The sequence below is a fragment of the Malaclemys terrapin genome, chromosome 10, assembly GCF_027887155.1.
Source record: "Malaclemys terrapin pileata isolate rMalTer1 chromosome 10, rMalTer1.hap1, whole genome shotgun sequence".
Taxonomy (NCBI): domain Eukaryota; kingdom Metazoa; phylum Chordata; order Testudines; family Emydidae; genus Malaclemys; species Malaclemys terrapin.
In genome coordinates, this window is record NC_071514.1 from 43,444,924 (window position 1) to 43,461,041 (window position 16,118).

Sequence of the window (16,118 nt, forward strand, 5' to 3'; positions counted from 1 at the left end):
CACACCATGTGCTTGTGCATCACTGCCCTCGACTAGATTTGGGGGACTTGCCTCAGGAGAGTAGTTACCCCATGTGTTTTTGGACATCAGTCTTGATGCTGCTATTGCATGTAGGTAGGTAGCTGATGACATCACCATATGTGCATATGCTGTGCATATGCAGCCATGCATTACTATAAACAGTGCACGATCAGCAGGGATCCTAGCTTTCTGTGATAAAAACCCCAAAATGCTCTGATAAAAAACATTAAAATCCGCATTTTTTCGCAATTAAAAAAGAAACGCTGAACTTTGGTTTCCCTAGCCGTCCAGAGCTGGGTGGGTGGAGAGCAGCAGCTGCTGGCCAGGTGCCCGGCTCTGAAGGCAGCACTGCAGACAGCAGCAGTGAAAAAGTAAGGGTGGCAACACCATACCATGCCACACATGGTCGTTTTTAGGATTTATGGCACTATTATTAAACTGGTGCCCTTATGCCCGACGGCAGCCCGGGCTCGCATGTGTATTTTAGATAAGGGTGGTCATTTGAAGGATTTATTTAAAAAATGATATGTCTGAAGATCCCAGCATTTAAGGCTAAAGATGAATACTCAGCTTGTGCATCTAAAAATCTATGCAAGGATTTTTTTAGAGATGTGATTTTATGATCTTCAGCAACACACTAATGAAATATTTTTAAAGTAAATTTTAAACTAAGGTCTTGTAGACTAACATGTTCTGAGTAAATATTACAGTAATGCACAACTGTTTTTGTCAGTAAATTCAGAAACTGACAGTATATACCTGGACGTTGGCAAATGCCTGTTAAATGGCTTCATTACCACTTGAGTGGCTCTTTAACAGTTTCAATGTTGTGCTAATAGGTCTGGCAGGATGGAAGGCTTTTTCACTTTTAAGTACTAGATCCAATTCCGGAGGAAGACTCACCAGGCTGCAGCAGCCAGATGTGGTGGGAGCCTGCAGGAAGGGTCAGAACAGGGATAGGAAGAGGCGGGTGGGTGGACACTAAGACCCAGGAGTGCCCCCAAATTTTCAGGTGACCTATGCAGCTGTGTATGTTGCATATGCCTAAGTATGGCCCTGATGCCAACCTTAGTTGTGCACTGCTGCTGGTGGTGGCGCTGCCTTCAGAGCTGGGTGCCTTGCCAGCAGCCACCGCTCTCCGCTCTGCCTTCAGAGCTGGGCACCCAGAATGAAACCCAAAGATTCTCTGTAAAAATGCAAATTCCATGTTCTTCTGTGTTTTTCCATGTCAAATGGATTTCTAGGATCCCTGCTGATCAGGGACTTTGCAATGGTTTGTGGCTGCATATGACACACAAGACACCAACTCGGAAGGAAGCACCAATAATAACAATATCTAGCACCAAGTGATCTCAAAATACTTTAAAAAAATGGAAAACATCATTATCACTATTTTTCAGATGGGGAAACTGAAGCCCAGAGAGGGACAGTGACTCGCCCCAGGTCGCCCAGCCAGTCAGAAGCAGATCTGGGAGTGAGTCCTCGTCCGGCGTCCTAGCCACTGGACCACACTGATTCAAACTCAGGGCTACCAGGTCCGAAAGAATAAGGCAGAGCTAAAGGAGCAGTTTTGGTAGCTAAGTCAAAGGTCCAACACTCTCCAACAAATGGCAGCGGTGCACAGATCAACAGAAGTCAGCATCATCCTGGCATGAATGAAACAACAGGAGATGCCATACTGCCCCCTGGCTTCCTGGCAGCAAGCACAGATGATTTGGTGAAAACACCACCCTACCCCCACACTCTCCCGCTTGTACCATAGTTGGGGGCAGTCTGGTCTGCCAATGCCTTACCTGTTTGCAGGGCCAGGGTGAGCAGGGGTCAGTAGGGTCTGTTGGCATCTTTTGGCCGCTTTAGTTGGACCTTTAGCCTCTTCATGCCGATCTGGAAGCCGTTCATGGCCTGAATGGCTGCCTGAGCACTAGTTGGATTGTCAAAACTGACGAAACCTGGGGGTGAGGGGAGGGGTGAGAGGGGGGACGGAGAAGGAAGGACACAATTCATCACCAAAAGCACCAGAGACCCTCTCCACTCATCACCACAAGTTCACTCCAAGCATCCAACAGTAACTGCTGGCCAAGTGCAATGGGATTACCCAGAAGGCTCTGGTGCAGGGGAGGGAGAGGTGATGCTGGGAATATTGTGACCACAGCCCTCCGTATTCAATAACCAGATCCCTCCAAAATCATGAGGTTTAAATTCACACTGGCTGGCTCCTGATTTTGGAGCTGTTAAGGGTGGAAGCCGCCTGCCCTCACGTAGTGTGTGATCATGTGAGGGTCAAAATTCAACCTTAGATGTGCACACAAAAATGTGGGCCTCCTCACTGGCTTTTCAGAGGGGGGCTTCACTTTCCCTCCCCTGGCCCTGGGGTAAACTCACATTCTCCCTTTACAGTCCCCTAGTCTCCTGTCCCTCACCTGCCCCTACATTTTTCCTTCTTTCCCCTCACAATTGCCTAACCTGCACATTCTCCCTCTCTGTCTCCCATGCCCCAGCACCCCCATGATATTCCTTCTACACCTTGTCAGACTCCTTTCTGCACACCCCCATTTCCCCTGCACCCCCCTCAGTCTCCCTTCTGCTTCCTATATTCCCCTGCACCACCTGAGTTTCCCTCCCAGTCCTGTCCCTTCATAGTTATTATAACCAAAGATAGCCTGGCTTCAGTCCTATTGGAAACAATGGGAAGTGCCAGCCCATCTTTACTAGGGGCACACTCACTTCCACATGGAAAAGTTGTAAGGAAATGGCCTCTATTTTGACTGTAGGCCTCCTGTGGCTTCAGTCCATTTTAATGTAATGGCAGACAGCAGTCATTTTGAACAAGGGCCAATCTTCGTGAGAGTTCTGCCAGAAATCAGGAGACCCTGAGAAGCTATGTCTGCCCCTTGCTCCCAAACGCAGCCCTCCACTCCTACAGTATCCTATGTCCCGAGGCTAATTATGAAATAAGTCACTCCCCAAAGAGAACAGGCTTGTAGAAGGAGTCAAAGGAAAGCCTTTTAAAGCAAAAGCCACATGCTTTCCTTACTCTACTGCTGTTACAGAACGGAAAGATGTAGCCATTAAAGAGGAAAACAACTCACTTTTAAAGCCAAGAGGTTTATGCTTCTGTCACAAAGATGCTTGGGCTGCTTTGGATATAATATAATAAACATGCCACCCTGCCAAACCTTTCCCTGCACCTGCCATTGAATGGGAAACCCTGAACCTTGGAGGCGTGAGAACTTTTTCCCCCCACCCAATTTGTTTGAGTGCTGCCTCTGTATCTCCAGCTTTGAGGCTAGAACCTAAACAACCACCATTCTGGAGGAGATATGGCACAGGCTCTACTAATAGCAGAAAATACAGCACAGGAAATGCACCTTCTCCCAAGACTATTAGCCCAAATTCGCAACTTCTCCAGAGACTCGTAAAGTTTAGTGATGGTTCATCTGAACTTTTAAGGGCTTGGATGACCTGCCTGGTGCAGCACAGCAGCTGCCTGGGAGAGCACCTGGCTGCAGTGGCAGGGGGCTGCTTCCCACCCAGGCTCGGCTTCTGGGACGGGCTGAGGGCAAGCCGGAGTACCCTCCCCCCAGCATGCTCGGAGTCGGCCCCTATCCCCGGAAGCCAGAGCGGTCCACTGCCACCCCTCCCTAGCCAGCCTCTCTCCCGGGCAGCTGCTGCTGCACACGGGGAAGGTGGGGCTCCGGCACACTCGGCCCCTGTCATAGAATCATAGAATATCAGGGTTGGAAGGGACCTCAAGAGGTCATCTAGTCCAACCCCCTGCTCAAAGCAGGACCAATTCCCAGCTAAATCATCCCAGCCAGCGTGGGGGGCAGCCTGCCGCCGTTGCAGCCAGGTGCTCTCCCAGGCAGCTGCTGTGCTGCATTGGGCCAGGCCTAGCTGCCCGGGAGAGAAGCTGAACGTGCTGGGGGGAGGGGGAGCCAGTGCAGTGGGAGGATAGAGTCCCCCCTACTCCCAACAGGTAACGTGGGGTGGGGAGAGTGCAGGGGACCCGGGCTGGGGGCAGGGCAGGGAGGAGATGTAAATCTATGAATTTCCAGAGAATTTGAGATCTGGGACCAGGGCCAGCTCTGGCTTTTTTGCCGCCCCAAGCCAAAAAAAACCCCCCAAAAAAACCAAAAACAAAACCGGGGCAGCCAGAATGGCAAAGCAAAAAACAAACAAACAAAAAACCTGCGGGGCGGCCAGAGCCAGGGTGCAGGGGGCCTCCCTGCACTGCAGACATGCCCCGGCTAGCGGGGGGGAGGGGGAGAGAGCGGGGGGAGAGAGAGAAGGGGGGCGGCCAGGGTTACAGTGTGGCGCTCGCCACGCAGCCCCAACTACCGCACTGCCGGCTGGGAGAGCTCTGCGCCGCTCCGGTTGGCGGGGAGGGAAGGACGCAGGCTGCCCTGCTGGGCTTGCTACAGACCTGGGGCAGACGGAGCTGGGGCAAACGGAGTGCGCAGCCTGCTCCCAGCAGGTTGTGCCCCTCCTCCGCGCTGCCGCCCCTTACAAGGCGGCCGGATCAGCAAATCAAAAAAAAAAAAAAAAAAAGCGGTCGTGCTGCCCTAGGATTGGGCGGAATGCCACCCTGTAGAATCTGCCTCCCCAAGCACGAGCCTGCTCCAGGCCCTGTCTGGGACCTGTTTCTCTGCCTTGCACCCTGCGTTCTCATTTACAGCTGTGCAAAGCGGGTGTACAGTGCTGTCACTTAGATTCTGCAGCATTTTGCAACCACTTTGCACAGGAACAAATGACATCACAGGGTACAAAGCAGTGAAGAATCAGGCTCCTGGAAATTAATTTTGTCCTAATCTCTGCTGCGGACTCTGTTGAAGTTTGCCCTTTGTTAACACTGCCCTTCCTGCAAATTCACTTAACCAGTTCCAATCTTTGCTGGGCTTCGCCATGCTTGACATCAACCCAAGCATCCACATTAAAGACACCCAGCCTTTCACTAAGAGTACAGTCTCCAAAACAACCACCAACTGCTCCAGCACTTAAAAGAGTCCCCCTAAAGCATCCTCCCAATTCCCTACTTGGCTGGCAGAAGACCTCAGCTAAATCCAGGAACGCTGAGATACAGCACATGGTGCCTACAACTGCCTGAAGTGTCAACCTTACTCACAAGAGGCTGATGTGGTGGTATTGTATATTTGAAAGGCTTCTCCTGTCACCTATTGTTGTATCTTCTTGCTAACATCTGCGGCAATAAAAAAGTAACGTGCAATAATAACCTCAGAGTTCCAGTGTGCATGGCAGCTCCATTTGTACCTGCATCTCCTGGGAACTGGCAGCCAGTCCCAGCAGAAGGGCATTTTAATTGAACATACCATTTTCACATCCTGGAAAGGGGGCACGTTGAGGGAATGGTTACTTTCCTATCCACGGATGGCAGGTGGCAACTCTGTAATGCTTTCCTCTTTCCTTTGAGAGTCAGGGAGAGGCACCACAGAGCAGCAGCAGCCGTTAATGGAGCAGGGCTGGGGGTAGGAGGACAGAAGCAGCAGCAGCGGTGGTAACATTATGAGAATTGCAGCACAGCAGAGCCTGTCTTATCGGTGTCAGTAATGATCTTCCCAGCACCTTCCAGCCTAGGATCTCAACGCGCTTCACAGCCACTAATGAATGAAGCCTCATCTGCATGCCAATGTGAGTTAGTGAGTATGGGTGTCATTCGATGGGTGTCCACTCATGCCCCTTCTCTACCTACGCTATATTGATGACATCTTCATCATCTGGACCCATAGGAAGGAGGCCCTGGAAGAATTCCACCATGCTTTCAACAGCTTCCACCCCACCATCAACCTCAGCCTGGACCAATCTACACAGGAGGTCCACTTCCTGGACACCACCGTACAAATAAGCGATGGCCACATTAACACCACCCTATACCGAAAACCAACCGACCGCTACGCCTACCTTCATGCCTCCAGCTTCCACCCCGGTCACACCACACGATCCATCGTCTACAGCCAAGCACTGAGGTACAATCGCATCTGCTCCAACCCCTCAGACAGAGACCAACACCTACAAGATCTTCACCAAGCATTCTCAAAACTACGATACCCACACAAGGAAATAAAGAAACAAATCAACAGAGCCAGACGTGTACCCAGAAGCCTCCTGCTACAAGACAGGCCCAGAAGAGAAACCAACAGAACTCCACTGGCCATCACCTACAGTCCTCAGCTTAAACCTCTCCAACGCATCATCAGTGATCTACAACCCATCCTGGACAATGATCCCTCACTTTCACAGACCTTGGGAGGCAGGCCAGTCCTCGCCCACAGACAACCTGCCAACCTTAAGCATATTCTCACCAGCAACCACGCACCGCACCATAACAACTCTACCCATGCAACAAACCTCGATGCCTACTCTGCCCACATATCTACACCAGCAACACCATCACTGGACCTAACCAGATCAGCTACAACATCACCGGCTCATTAACCTGCTCGTCCACTAATGTTATATATGCCATCATATGCCAGCAATGCCCCTCTGCTATGTACATTGGCCAAACTGGACAGTCACTACGCAAGAGGATAAATGGACACAAGTCAGATATCAGGAATGGCAATATACAAAAACCTGTAGGAGAACACTTCAACCTCCCTGGCCACACAATAGCAGATGTAAAGGTTGCCATCTTACAGCAAAAAAACTTCAGGACCAGACTCCAAAGAGAAACTGCTGAGCTCCAGTTCATTTGCAAATTTGACACCATCAGATCAGGATTAAACAAAGACTGTGAATGGCTATCCAACTACAGAAACAGTTTCTCCTCCCTTGGTGTTCACACCTCAACTGCTAGCAGAGCACCTCACCCTCCCTGATTGAACTAACCTCGTTATCTCCACACTGATATATACCTGCCTCTAGAGATTTCCATTACTTGCATCTGAAGAAGTGAGGTTCTTACCCACGAAAGCTTATGCTCCCAATACTTCTGTTAGTCTCAAAGGTGCCACAGGACCCTCTGTTGCTTTTTACAGATTCAGACTAACACGGCTACCCCTCTGATATTCGATGCAGAGTGTGTGTGGAAAGAGGGGCAGTGTCTCAGCCAAGGTCATGCAGCAAGTCACTGTCAAAGCTGGGAGTAGAACCCACATCTCCTTCCCACACTCCTTTGTTTTAACCACCAAACAGTGCTCCAGCCACAAGGTGGCATTTGTGCAGGTCCCATTAGAGCTCACACTGATACAGTATGAATGTGCGGCCTCAGAATAAGCTTGCTGAGTTGTGTGGGGCAGTAACAATTTTACCACTGTCCCACATTCACTTTGGGGAAGATGCAATGTCATCACCCTACGATATTTGCCTGAAGATGGCCGATGTTTGTGAGACAGCATGCTATGAAAGCAATGCTTGTGTTGTGACATGTCAACACTAGTATGGGGGGGTGGGGGCAGTTCTGTTTGACCATCTGAATGTGAATCTTCAGCAGGAAAGAGTAGGTGTGGATTGCCAAAACAGAAAACAAACCAGGGCTATCAGGTGTACCTCCACATACACCACAACCACACTATACACCACCACAACAGCAAGAGCAGCAGCAATCCCCTTTGGAGCATCAAGTGGGCACAAGAAGGAGGCAAGACTGCACACTATCATGCTGGTTAAGTCTAACATTGATGACCAACTTGTACCAAGAATTATTAAATCTAAGATAGGTGCTAGAGGGATTAGGAGATAAGGTATTGGAACTGGAGTTTGTCACCTCTACAGCATTGGTTCAAATGCAGCCCAGATCAATAGCAGCTGTAAGTTGTTCCCATCTGGTGTACCATCTCCCCAGTGAACATCACAACAGGCATCAACTGGCACCTTTCATGGCAGGCTGAGCAGAGAACTGAATAGGTCTGCAGAGTGACCCAGCTTCTTACGCTCTGGGATAGTTGTTGGAGAGACAAGGTGGGTGTACCTTTTATAACTGTCACAGATCAGACCTGACGCACACTGCCAAGGCGTAGGATGAAGGGAGCCGTGTGTGTGAACCTACACTTGCCCTGCCGCTTCCCACGTCCCCCCCACACTTCTGTGGATTCATGGAGTATACCAGTGTCCAGGGCGGTTAGTCTGGTGCCTTTCACAAACAGGATGGCCATGGAAAAGGGAAACTGGCAGGAAGGAGAAACTAATGTCCCCACTTGCAAGATAAAGGACTATATGAGCATAAAGAGCTCTGCACACTAACAACCACATGAGAATCCAGAGGAAAACAGACCATACTACTCACAGAGAGTACTGAAAACCTAGTGCAGGAAAGACTAAAGGTAGCATGTACAAGAAGCAGGTGCCCCTCCAGGAATTTCACAGCCGTGAACCTCGCCTTTTGGGCTAAATCACAATCAGTAACAGAGAAAATTCCAGCATTGCAACAGTGTAGCATGGAAAGGGAAATGACTTACCTGAACGTCTGCATCTCACTGCAGGGTCTCATCACCTAGCACCAGAGTGCCATAACTCCCCAAGCTCTGAAAGGTTTTTTAACCCTTACGACTGGTGGTAACAGGGCTCTTATTATTTGTCACATGCCCTCCTGCTGAGCTGAAATGCTGCCTTTGGAGGAAGTGGTCAGGGCGGATTGTGCAGGAGGTGAAGCTCCCAAAGGAACATGCCAACCAATCACACCTCACAAGACAAAATAAAATAAAAGTGCAAAATCAACACCCCCTGCAAAGGGAGCCCCCCAGCTCTGAGGGAGGAGAGACTCCCCACCGGAAAAACCCTTAACATCCCCGTTAGGGAACTATAACAAGAAAGAAAACAACCCAAAGATAATACATACATTCTTAATCCCTGTTGCTCTCTGGGGGTAACATTCAATGCTGTGCAGAGTACAGGCCCACTAGAATAGGCACAATTTAGGCACCGAACCTGAGGGGAGCATTGCCATGAAAAACACTTGTCCCCATCTTTAGAGGCTCTATCTCCCTTTTGGACTCGATAGGTGTTTTAGAGCCAGAGGATACAGCCACACCATGATGCACAGTAGGTCTGGACACCTCACTGGCAACTCCAGCTGCATCATATGTTAATTGCAGAGGTGGGTCTGATCTCTCGCAGGGACATCCTTAAGGGCTACACAAGCTCTTCTTCTTCAGTAGGAGGAGTCAACAACCCTTTATTAGCCTCTGCATTCTGCACAGGAATACTACTGGGAAGAGGGGAATTATCTGTAACAGGATCCCTGTCTACACCAAGAGAGCCAAGTAGGCTATTGAGAGGGTCTGAGCCTTCTTATGTTCCCTGGAAACATCTCTTGGAGGTAAAAAGAGGGAAACCTTGGGACTTAAAGGAGGTTTTTCAGCTAAACCTTCAGGTTGGTGTGGTTCAAGTGACAATACAACAGACTCAGGAGGCACATCTGAGGTCCAGGATACATGGATATATAGTCAGAGTAAACCTCCTTAGAATCAGTCACCAATGGGGAACCAAACATAGCTACTGGGGTAACCGTGTCAGGCTCTCCACTGGCAAGATGCTTGAGGTACAGGGGTAGGCTCAGTAATCAATGGAGTATCCATTCTCACGTTGCTCCAGAGGAAGTAAATGGTTTTGGTCCAAGGTCTTTAATGGGCCGCCATTCTTTTCAAGCTTTAGTTGGTAGACAGGCAGCCCAGATATTTGACTTTCCAAAATGGAGGGCTGCGAACCCCAACAGTATGCAAGGTTATGTTTTCCTGGGAGCCCTAGATTCCTGATAAGAACTTGATCACCCAGTTGCAGATCATAGTATTGCACCTTCTGATCATAATGGTCTTTATTACCTTGGTTCATTTTATCGGCCATGGCCTGAGCAAGCGAATAAAGAGCATGCAAGACTCTTTTTAATGTAGCCACGAACTGAAGATAAGATGGGTGGGAGGACCCATCTGCTGAGACCCCCCCCCCAAAAAAGAAGTTCACCAGTAATCAAGCTTCTCATCTTAACATTACGAAATATGGAGAATACCCCGTGACCTCATTTTGCATACAATTTTAAGCATGCACAATATGGCTAACGTGCTATCTCCATCTAGATTTCTGTTAGGGATTTAAAGTTCCCGACATATTAAGCAGGTCAGATTAAAGCATTCAGACTGGGGATTTTCTTGTGGATGATAGGGTGTTGTCCTAGATATTTTTACACCTAGTTTAGTCAGAAGCTCCTGAATTAGATAACGCTCAAAGTCCCGGCCTTGATCAGATTGTATTCGCTTGGGCAGCCCATAATGCACATAGTATTTTTGATATTTAGTGGGAAAGGTCTGTGCATACCTAGTGAAATGATCAGTTACAACTAGGACTGTCGATTAACTGCAGTTAACTCATGCGATTAACTAAAAAAAATTAATTGCGATTAAAAAAATTTATCGCGATTAATCACACTGTTAAACAATAGAATACCAATTGAAATTTAATAAATATTTGTGGATGTCTTTCTACATTTTCAAATATATTGATTTCTATTACAACACAGAATACAAAGTGTACAGTTCTCACTTTATATTATTATTTTTTATTACAAATATTTGCACTGTAAAAATGATAAAAGAAATACAGTAAAAGCTGTTTTGTCCGGCATGTTGGGGGAAAGGTGGGTGCGGTAAGTGAAAAATGCCAGTTAACTAAGAGGGAGGGAGTTTGGGTGTGGGAGGGGGTGCAGGGAGCGGACTCTGGGAGGGAATTTGGGTGCAGGAGGGGGCTCGGGGCAGCAGCTTGGGGTATGGGAGGGAGTGCAGGGTGCTGGATCCAGGGGCCGCTCACCTCAAGCAGCTCCCCCCAAGTGGTGACCTGTCCCGGCTGCTCTTAAGTGGAGGCACGGCAGGCAGCTCTGCGCACTGCCTAAGCCTCCGCCCGCAGGCGCCACCCCTGCAGCTCCCACTGGGAGCTGCGTTGCTAGCGCTCGGGGTAGGGCGGGGGAAGCACGCAGAGCTGCCTGCCACGCCTCCGCCTAGGAGCAGCCAGGATAGGTTGCCGTTTGCAGGGGGCTGCCCGAGGTGAGCAGCCCCTGGATCCAGCAGCCTGCACTCCCTCCCATGCCCTAAGCCCCCTCCCACACCCAAACTCCCTCCCAGAGCCCGCGCTCCACACCTCCTCCCATGCCCCAACCCCCTGCTGGCCCCATGCCAACCGCACTATAAACTGGAATTTCAATGAAGATCAGAAATGCTGGTTTATAGAGCTTTCCAGTTGGTGAAGTGCCGGATAAAACAGCTTTTACTGTAGGATTTTTCAATTCACCTCATACAAGTGCTGTAGTGCAATCTCTTTATTGTGAAAGTGTAATTTACAAATGTAGATTTTTTTGTTACATAACTGAACTCAGAAACAAAAAGAAGTAAAACTTTAGAGCCTACGCGTCCACTCAGTCCTACTTCTTGTTCAGCCAATTGCTGAGACAAACAAATTTGTTTGCATTTACGGGAGATACTGCTGCTTGCTTCTTATTTACAATGTCACCTGAAAATGAGAACAGGCGTTTGCATGGCACTTTTGTAGCCGGCGTTGCAAGGTATTTATATGCCAGACATGCTAAACATTTGTAAGTCCCTTCATGCTTCGGCCACCATTCCGGAGGACATGCTTCCATGCTGATGATGCCCATTAAAAAAATATTGTATTAATTAAATTTGTGACTGAACTCCTTGGGGGAGTCTCCTGTTCCGTTTTACCCACATTCTGCCATATGTTCCATGTTATAGCAGTCTTGAATGATGACCCAGCACATGTTCGTTTTAAGAACACTTTCACAGTAGATTTGACAAAATACAAAGAAGGTACCAATTTGAGATTTCTAAAATTAGCTACAGCACTCGACCCAAGGTTTAAGAATCTGAAGTGCCGTCCAAAATCTGAGAGGGATGAGGTGTGGAGCATGCTTTCAGAAATCTTAAAAGAGCAACATTCAGATGCGGACACTACAGAACCCAAACCACCAAAAAAGAAAATCAACCTTCTGCTGGTGGCATCTGACTCAGACGATGAAAATGAACATGCGTCGGCCCGCTCTGTTTTGGATCATTATCGAGCAGACCCCGTCATCAGCATGGACACACATCCCCTGGAATGGTGTTTGAGGCATGAAGGGACATATGAATCTTTAGCGCATCTGGCACGTAAACATCTTGCGACGCCGGCTACAACTGTGCCATGTGAATGCCTGGTCTCACTTTCAGGTGACATTGTAAACAAAAAGTGGGCAGCATTATCTCCAGCAAATGTAACCAAACTTGTTTGTCTGAGCGATTGGCTGAAGTAGGACTGGGTGGACTTGTAGGCTCTAAAGTTTTACATTGTTTTATTTTTGAATGCAGGTTTTTTTTTGTACGTAATTCTACATTTGTAAGTTCAACTTTCATGATAAAGAGATTGCACGACAGTACTTGTATTAGGTGAATTGAAATATACTACTTCTTTTGTTTTTTACAGTGCAAATATTTGTAATCAAAAATATAAAGTGAGTACTGTACACTGTATACTGTGTTGTAATTGAAATTAATATATTTGAAAATGTAGAAAACATCCAAAAATATTTAAATAAAAAAATTATATTCTATTATTGTTTAACGGTGCGATTAATCACGATTATTTTTTTTAATCGCTTGACAGCCCTAATCCAAATATAAAACACCTTTTGACTTAGGGTTAACAAAGTATCGGGATATACATAATGTAAATCAACAAGTTACAGATAGGTGAAGACAATAGCACTAACATTTCCTTTTAATCTATACATACAAGTGAATTGGCTTGAACCCCCAGGACCTTTAAAAATTTCTTTGATATTCACATACTAGTGAATTGCGCTAGGGCTCTACTCTAAGCTGGCTGTCACGAACTGTAGCTAGTAGACACAATGCTCGCACCCCTGGGGCAGGTACTCTTCTCATTCATTCTCAGGTGCTAGGACATTATGAGGTTGTTTAGACAATGTGTGGACATCCGAGTTCTTACTATCTGGGCAGTACTTTAGGCTGAAATTGCAGGTGGACAATGCTGCTAATCCTTGGTGATCAGTAGCATCCAGTTTGGCTGCTGCTAAAATGTAAATCAAAGGATTATTATCCAGGTGAACCTCAAACTTCTTCCTGTACAGATAATCACACAGCTTGTCTACTTTGCCCACTTTAAACCCAGAAATTCAAGTTTGTGCATTGGGTAGTTTTTCTTGGTAGGTAACAAGCTTTGGCTGATGAAAATAAATGGTGTCCACCCTTCAGGATGTTCTTGATATAGTATTGCTCCTAAACCATCAAGACTGGCATCTACATTCAAAACATGAGCTTCTGAGGATCGGGAAATGCTAAGATGGGACCATTGGTGAGGCATGCCTTAATTTTGTGGAAGGTCACTTCACACTGATCATTCCAAATGGCTCAGAGGGATGGAAATAGCTTTTATCTAGGGTTACCATACATCCTCTTTTTCCCGGACATGTCCGGCTTTTCGGCACTCAAACCCCCGTCCGGGGAGAATTGCCAAAAAGCCGAACATGTCCGGGAAAATGGTGGCTCTGCTCCTCCCCTGACTCTTCAGCTCTGTTTAAGAGCCGAGCTGCCCGAGCGCTATGGGCTTCAGGCAGCCCCCTTGCCTCCGGACCCCAGCCGCCGGCCGGGCACTTCCCCTCCCGGGCTCCGGCGGCGCAGGGTCCGGAGGCATGGGGGCTGCCCGAAGCCGGTAGCGCTGGGGCAGCTCGGCTTTTAAACAGAGCCGAAGAGTCAGGGGAGGAGCAGAGCCTCCAGCCACGGCGGCTCTGCTTCTCCCCGACTCTTCGGCTCTGTTTAAGAGCCGAGCGCTACGGGCTTTGGGCAGCCCCCATGCCTCCGGACCCTGCGCCGCCGGAGCCCGGGAGGGGAAGTGCCCGGCCGGGGGCGCAGGGTCCGGAGGCATGGGGGCTGCCCGAAGCCGGTAGCCAGGGCCGGCTTTAGCAAGAGTGGGGCCCGATTCCTGCAGCAAGCCCCGCCCCCAGGAATCTAGCCGGGCTCCGGCCGGGGTTGCCGGGCTTGGGTCCGACCCGGAGCCGCGCCGTGGGGGCGGGACACGACCCGAGCCGCGCCGGGGGGGGGAGACAGGGGCCGCGCCGCGGGGGCTGAGACACGACCCGAGCTGTGCCGCGGGGGCCACGCCGGGCGGGGGGGGACGACCCGAGCCGCGCCGCGGTGGCTGCGCCGCGGGGATCAGGCCGGGCCGGAGCCGACCCGGGCCGCGCCGTGGGGGCCGAGTCGAGCCGGAGCCGCGCCGCGCTGCGGGGGCCGGGCTGGAGCCAAGCCGGGCCGGTGTATCAGCACACAAGGTAAGCTGGAGCCTGCGGGAACGGGCCGCGCCTCCCCGAGCCCTTCTCGCGCCCCCGCCACCCCAGCTTACCTTGTGTGCTGATACACCGGCCCGCCCCTGCTTCTTTTCAGACTTCCCGCGAATCTCTGATTCGCGAGAAGCAGGGGAGGGGGCGGAGCGTTCACGGGAGAAGAGGAGGGGGAAGTGAGCTGGGGGCGGGGTGGACAGCTGCAGCACGGGGCCCTCTTGACGCGGGGCCCAAATCAGCCGAATCAGCTGAATTGGCCTAAAGCCGGCCCTGCCGGTAGCGCTCGGGCAGCCCGGCTCTTAACCAGAGCCGAAGAGTCAGGGGAGGAGCAGAGCCTCCAGCCGCGGCGGCTCTGCTCCTCCCCTGACTCTTCGGCTCTGTTTAAGAGCCGGGCTGCCCGAGCGCTACCGGCTTTGGGCAGCCCCCATGCCTCCGGACCCTGTGCCGCCGGAGCCCGGGAGGGGAAGTGCCCGGCTGGGGGCGCAGGGTCCGGAGGCAAGGGGTCTGCCCGAAGCCGAAGTGCTACCGGCTTCACGGTTTGCCGGGCAGCCTCCAGACCCTGCGCCCCCGGCTGGGTGCTTCCCCTCCCGGGCTCCAGCTGCGCTGGGGAAGCGCCAGCCGGGGGTGCAGGGTCTGGGGGCTGCCTGGCAAACCGTGAAGCCGGTAGCGCTCGGGCAGCCCTTTCCACGTGGCTGGGAGTGGGAGGGAAGAGGGGGCGGAGTTAGGGCGGGGAAGGGGCGGAGTCGGGGCAGGGCTGGGGTGGGGAAATGGGCGGGGCCAGGGCCCGTGGAGGGTCCTCTTTTTTTATTTGCTAGATATGGTAACCCTATTTTATCAAGTTATATAGATTTAGATTTTGATCTGTTCCCACAAAGTGATGGTGCATAGCCCTGCAACAGCTCTTTCAGTGCTTACATCACACTGTGCATACAGAAACCACAGAACCCCAAAAAAGAATGCAGGGCAGACAGGTTCTGTGGCCTAAGCCAAATGGAGAGAGCCTCAGTTTTTGATGGATCTGTGGCAATACCTTGCTCGGACACTATGTGTCCCACATAGGAGACTGAATGATGGAAAAACTTACATTTGTCCAAGGACAGTTTCAAGACTTTCTCCCTCAAATGATCAAGGACTTTAAGCAACTTCTCTTCATATTCCTCAAGACTCTGTCCAAAAACAACTAGGTTGCCCAAGTAGACAAGGGCCTCCAGGAGATTCATAGAATGCCAGGGACTGTAGGAGGTCATCTAGTCCAACCCTGCTCAAAGCAGGACCAATCCCCAGACAGATTTTTGCCCCAGATCCCTAAATGGCCCCCCCCAAAGGCTGAACTCATAATGCTGGTTTTAGCAATGCTCAAATCACTGAGCTATCCCTCCCCCTTTTCATTCCATTAATCCCCTCCAACTGTTCACTCCATTAATCTTTGAAAGTTAGCACAAGCCTCACAAATGCCTTGGGGCATCCTCTTAAATTGGTAAAATCTGTGTGGACAGATAAACACAGTTTTCTCTTTATCCACCTTGTTCATAGGTATTAGGTTATATCCGCTACCAATATGTAATACAATGAGCCATTTACTTCCATGTAAGCAGTTAAGGACATCCTCAGTCCTCAGCCTTGTATATTGATTTGGTATGGTTCACTTGTTTAGAGGTCTATAATCTACATACATTCTGACAAACCCCTTCCCCTTCCTCACCACCACAACTGGGGAGGCAGACGGACTTCCTGACTCAGAAATTATTCCAGCAGCTGTAAAGTGGGGAGGGAAAGATAGCTCAGTGGTTTGAGCTTTGGCCTG

At 49.9% G+C, this 16,118-nt stretch overlaps 1 protein-coding gene across 5 annotated transcripts in view; it reads right to left on the reverse strand.

The window, feature by feature from the left end:
- CELF6 (CUGBP Elav-like family member 6) overlaps positions 1–16,118 on the reverse strand; it is a 237,552-nt gene that overhangs the window by 14,980 nt on the left and 206,454 nt on the right. For 4 of the 5 annotated variants that reach the window (XM_054042950.1, XM_054042947.1, XM_054042946.1 and 1 more), the window contains one exon: positions 1,815–1,970. The exons of the other annotated variant lie outside the window; for it this stretch is intronic. In XM_054042950.1, the coding sequence (XP_053898925.1) occupies positions 1,843–1,970 (128 nt within the window). In that variant the 3' untranslated portion in view covers positions 1,815–1,842. The remainder of the gene's footprint in view (positions 1–1,814; positions 1,971–16,118) is intronic. 5 annotated transcript variants of the gene reach the window in all.